Here is a 6,000-nt window from a genome sequence, read left to right on the forward strand (position 1 = left end):
TGTCCGTATGGATTATTTCGATGGAAGAAAAGCTTTTAAAGAAATTGATATTTTCGTGACTCATTTTCTCATAATTGCCCACTCATCAAAAAGAATGTAAAGTGAAACTACCTGGCGAATTGTACTTGCACCAGAATTGCACGCGGTAAAATGCTTAAGATCCACAATGAATATCGAAAAACGTACTTAGGAGTTGAAAAATATTGGTTCACGAGTTCAATCATTCTTTGCACTTTGAATCTCACAATTTATCAGCACAAAGGAGGAATTGCTCTAGAAATCACATTCAAGCAATGTCACACATCACAGAACATGCCAAATCTTCTGAGCCTCTAAGAACCCAGACACTAGGTTGGTTGGCTTTTCGCGGAGGTACTTGGACGTTTTGGCCGTACAAATATACACACTTTATACTTGTGGGTCCTTGTTCCAGGACCATAGATTTTTTCTTATACCACACAAGCTGGTTGGTCTTGAAACCCGCAGTGAAATCCAACCAAACTGATCCCCCCTAGTCTTCTTCCCGACAAGCCGACTGTCTACTACTGTTTAGCAGAACAGTCGTCAAGTTCCTATCCCCGCTCAGCATGGACCGCCTTCATCTGAAGCGGAGACTGTTGTTGTAGTCGTTGTGGTACCACAAAGGTACTCACTCGTCTCTGGTGTCTGGGCACAAAGTAATGGTCGCTTCCTTCACGTGATCGTAGCTGTAACTTGGCCAAGCTGGGACAACAAAACCACGGCATTGGAGCACGAGATCCTGGCAAAGAGCACCTCCCTGTGTATCTGTGAGTCTCTCTGTGTGTGTCTCTCTCTGATCTACTGCAGCACCTTGGCACCTGAGCATGCAGCCTGAACCGGTGAAGGGATTTTTACCATGGTTTTTGGCAGGAAAGTAGTCGTCTCTTCGCTATGGCTGGTGCAATAGGATTAGGGTAATCCTGAAGAGGGTATAGTGGTAGGTGTGTGTGTGTGTATAGTAGTGCAGTCAACGTCCGGCTGTTGCGACAAAAACGGTGCTGGACGGATGAAGAATCAGTCAGGCGTTGGCGCATGAATGTGCTGTCGTGGTTCACTATTTCTCCTGTGCTATTGCAACCTTCTGTAAACTAAACTGACTGCCTGGATGCTTGGAGTAAATGGGAAGGGCAATTGTATTTACATCGCCCTTGCCGATTACTTACATGATTCTGCCTCGGCTGCAATGAGTTCATGTCATAACGTTGGTGAAGGTTCGGTTATCTGCACTAAGAATCTCGGACTAAACTTGAAATCGCATATTGTTAGTATTTGGTTGCGAGTCAGTCTGGCACCTTGCAGCACGCCTTTAAAGTACCTGTTGTCGCTTTTTCATTTACTGTACTGCCCTGTACAGTACTACTTAATGGACAAGGGGAAGTGAGAAACTTCGGAAGAAGGGACTTTTACATGGAATTCGCTCTGAGTCCGAGTAAGCACATCCATTTCAGTACAAAACGGCTAGAGGAGCAAAATGGTAGCACATACGTAGGGTTTGTCTGCATGGTACTTGACGAGAAGAGATGGTGAAATGTAACATCAGCAACACTAAAGCCAGGCATGCGTTTGGGATCACAGGATTTTGCATTGACGGGAGCGCCTTGAATGATGCTCCAGTGGGCTTCTTGAGGCTCCGTTGTTACTGAGGTAGCTCTGAAGGCAAAATGGCAAAATTTCAAGGGCCTCTATCTACTGCACTGGAGAACAGGGAGCGAGGGTCTGTTGTTCTGGGAAACTACTACTATATTACGGAATGGACTGGAAGCACCGCTATATTTTCTCCTTCTTGTCTTGAATGCTTATTACCTGTGTAGATTTCAACATGGTATCCTGAGCTATCCTTATTTCAATGACGGTGAGGAAATATTTGTTTGAATGTTTTGGTATCTAGATGACTAAAAACATTCTCAAAATCCAGGCAGGCAATCGATGATTAATGCTTGAAGCAGATGGTGGTCTTTTTAGTCGAGTGTGTCAACTTTCCCTTTTCTCGTGGTTTTACCCATTCGTCATTTTTCCTCATTTGCGACAATCGTGATGTGGAAAAATGAGTTCGGCAATGAAAGACGCGAACCCATTCAAAGTTGGACAGAGAGCCAATTTAAAGCCGTCTTAACTTATCCAGAGAGATCTTTAACTAGTGTTGTTAACCACTGGTTAAAGGTATCCATGACTTATCTAATGGGAAGCGGAAATGTGGATAAGATATTGCAAATCCTCAAATACTTTTTCTGTTATTCAAAGCTAAAAAGAAATGCGTATGTTTTGAATGAATCGTGCCAATTGAAATCGCAATGCAGAAATTACTGTGTCTAAGTACAGAAGCGTTCTTTGTCATCTATTTGACCCTATTAGTACTGTAAACATTGGAACAAAAACCATGGTTGATATGAGTCATTTGTTTAACCGAACAACTACTGGATGCATGCACAAAATGAAAGAACGGTCAGTCAGCTTTTTAAAACTAAAGTCCACACCAACACCGATGTCTGAAGGTAAAAAATCTATTGGAAGCACACTTTTTTTAACTTCGCAGGAGTATTTTTGGTAATCATCTTCATCGGACCTCTGATAGCTCTTAAAAGTCAAATAGTTGTGTTGTTGATAAGACTGGAAGTAAAGAAAAGCCTCCCAACAGGCCCGATAACTGAGCCTTAAAATAGGTAACCCCAGATCTATGACATTAACAAATTCATCGATAACTTATCTGCTATTACATACACCCATAGTACATCATTGCTTTAGCCCATTTTATACAGACTTGAAAAAACGGAGAGAAAGGCCAAGAAGAGCCTTCTAGACATGCAAGTGTAGACATGGAACTGCAAAACGGTCGAGGTCATGACAGGATTAGATTTTCTCTTACCTGACACGAATATGAAAATGTTTAATCAAGTCCATTCAAAGAGGCAGTTCATTTCAATCATCGCTCGAGAATGGAGCCAGATAAGCCCAGCTCCAAGGCTCGGGAGAAATCAATTGTCCCTATCCTTGATAGTGGTTATGGCTGGGTCATAGTGCTCATCGCCTTTGTCTGTATTTTCATCCCTGATGGCATTCTCGTCGCTTTTGGAGGATTCATCTCCTCCCTCAATAGGCGATTCAAAGTCAACCCGTCGATTTTGACCGCAGCTGCCAGTGTCAATAACGGAGTCAAGTCGCTGTCCGGGATATTTGTTAGCGCCCTAATGAAGCGCTTTGGATGCAAACGAGTGGCCTTGGCGGGGGCGCTCGTATTTGCCGGATCCATGATGATTTGTTCGGTGGCCAAGAACTTTGTCACCTTCCTAATTGCTTTTGGACTTTTCGGAGGTCTTGGAGCTGGCATGTTATTTTTGCCCCCTTTGGTATTGATTGGGCACTTTTTCCGGTCGAAATTGGCCTTGGCCACGTCCATTGCCAGGATGGGATCACCATGTGGAGGATGTGTTCTAGCTCCTTTGGCCAGTCTGCTGATCCAACTCTTGGGTTGGCATTATGCATTCTTCGTTTTGTGCTGCATCACATTCCTGGTCCCCATTGCTTGTATGTTTCTGCGAGCGGAGCCTGATAAAATGGAACAAGCCAATGATTTGGGTCGGCTCTCAAGAAGTCAATCGTCGTTGAATACCCGAACTATGATTCAGGAAGGTCAACCTAAGAGTGCTTATATGGGCATCCCTTTGCAATCTTTGGCTGATAATGCCCCTAGGGAACCTCCTCCAGAACCAAAATCTCTTTTTATGTTGTTCCCGTTCCAAAATCTGATCATGAACATTGCCACTGATGTGGGAAAAGAAGAGGAAAAGGCCAAAGGACTCATCACTTTGAAAGATTGGGATCCAACTTCTGGCCAGTCGTTCATTGAGTTTGCTTTATCTCTAACATTGCCATGGGCTAAGACATTCACCGAAAATTGTGAGAAGAGTAAAACTCGAATCTCTATGCTAATGGAAGAGGCTTCAGTTTCAATTTGCTTGCCCGATCTAAATCCAGAACTAAAAGAGACTCTCTCAGAGCCTTTTTTGAAAGGTCAGCAACGTCTTTCCTCTTACTTAGACCAATACGAAATCCAATTCAATCCCGAGGTCAAGGATAACATGATGAAGCAAATCAAAAGTGGCCATGAATCGTTCCGAAATTTATTCCGTGAATCGTGGATTGGAACCTCACTCTCCAATTCCGAACAAGAAGCCTTCCGTGAAAACGAAGAAGCCAAATCCGAGTCTGGTACAAATCCAGCCGGGAATGACAGCCCTATCCCAACATTATTTAGCATAGGTCGACTTCCCATTCGAAGAAGTATGACTGAACCTAAGTCAGATCCCTCCAATGAATTTCAAATGATCCAAAAAAGTGACGACTTTCATCGGCCTTCTCCGAGTATTCCAAGGACAAACACCAACCCTAATGATATGCCTAAACGAAGGATTGAAGGCGTTGTGTATAGAGACAAAAGTAGAGCCCGAACATTAAGGAAGCAATCTAACGTGAGCCCACCTCCAATTTACAGATGCAGTGGTCCCAGGAGTAGCCTTAAGGACATCATAGTAGACATCCGGAAGCAATCCCTAGCACAGCCTTCTCAGCCACCTCAGTCCAATTGGAGCAAGTTGAAAAGTTGCTTTGCCCTGGACATGATATGCAATTCCAGTTTTATGTTCTTCTGCTTGGCGAATGCCATTGGAAACGCCTCCAGTTTCATACCTCTCGTATACCTTCACGAGTTCATGTTCTTGTATTCGTTCACGAGCACACAGTGCTCCATTGTCATAGCCTTAATTCAAGTCCTCAATGCAGCTGGACGAGTTCCCTTGGGATGGATCGTGGACATGTCTTGTATGAGCCCCATAATTGTGAGTGCCATACTTTGGGCCGTGTCTGGCGGAGCACTCTTTCTTTTGACCTTTTGCCAAACATATTGGGCTTTTCTATGTCTTGGTATGCTCTTCGGATTAGGTAACGCGGTTCTTTCGATCCAGAGTGTGGTCTTAATTGATATTTTGAGCTTGAGTCAACTTCCAAAAGCCTTAGGAGTGCTCTTGTTTTGTGAAGGTTTGGCCAAAATTATCATTCCTCCTTTGGCCGGGTTCTTGGCTACAGAATACCAGAACCATAACGTGATTTTCTATTTCAGCAGTTTTGGCTTCCTTTTCAGTTGTGTTAGTTGTTTTTTGTCATATGTGGTGCAGCAAATTCGAGTTTTTCGAAAGACTCAATCTAGTGCAGTGCATGTTTGATTTCCAGATGTTCTTCCTCTTGAATAGCCATAAGTGCGATAATTATATTCTTGCTCTTTTCATTAATCAGAAGACCAAAGAATTTTCACGCTATCAATATTTTTTGTATCTTTTAAGGATATGAACCCAGACAGTTTTGCTTTTAGATTCCAATTCAAACTACTAACCCTCTTATTGAGCTTTAGTTTGTGCTGTCCTAAATAAATCCCGAGGGAAAACATTTTCAACTTTATCACATTGATGAATAAACATGAAACATGTATATCGAAAACACACAAGTTTTTGCCTACGTATACCTCTAATGTATTTGTGAGGGAAAATGAACACGTTGCACAAATTCTTGGCATAGAAATGGTTCTAGTTTCCCCGTACACGTAGATACCCGTTTCACGTAACTTTCCACACCTCTGAGATTGGGACTAAGTGTTACAAATTTTTGTAATTTCAATTAGGCAGAATTGCGAAACAACTATTTTTCCCCAATAAGTTGCCCTGTTACTCGAATTCCAATATGTTGTCACAACACAGAGCAAGATCAAGAGTATGCATTAGGAGAAAGCGAAGCAAACCAATTATTACGAGAGTAATCTCGTACAACGCAATCAATGGAATCAATCGGCTCCAGTAGTATCGTTTCATGGTTAATTCAATGAGCTACGTTTCTACAGTAAAGAAACACAACAAACTCGTTATTACCTTTTTTCTTGTTTTCAATTATGGAAAGACCAAACTTCGATTACCAAATAAATATTAAGTGCCACAT

General features: G+C 42.5%; 1 protein-coding gene across 1 annotated transcript; it reads left to right on the forward strand.

The window, feature by feature from the left end:
- Positions 1-3,262: 3,262 nt before the first annotated feature.
- LOC131879851 (uncharacterized) lies at positions 3,263-5,806 on the forward strand. The gene has a single exon (XM_059226301.1). The coding sequence runs from the start codon at positions 3,267-3,269 to the stop codon at positions 5,235-5,237; it is 1,971 nt and encodes a 656-aa protein (XP_059082284.1). The 5' UTR covers positions 3,263-3,266; the 3' UTR covers positions 5,238-5,806.
- Positions 5,807-6,000: the final 194 nt, after the last annotated feature.

This window comes from Tigriopus californicus, chromosome 4 (assembly GCF_007210705.1).
Source record: "Tigriopus californicus strain San Diego chromosome 4, Tcal_SD_v2.1, whole genome shotgun sequence".
Classification (NCBI taxonomy): domain Eukaryota; kingdom Metazoa; phylum Arthropoda; class Copepoda; order Harpacticoida; family Harpacticidae; genus Tigriopus; species Tigriopus californicus.

Coding starts and splice junctions, on each gene's coding strand:
- LOC131879851 (XM_059226301.1), top strand. CDS start 3,267: ATGATGATTTGTTCGGTGGCCAAGAACTTTGTCACCTTCCTAATTGCT.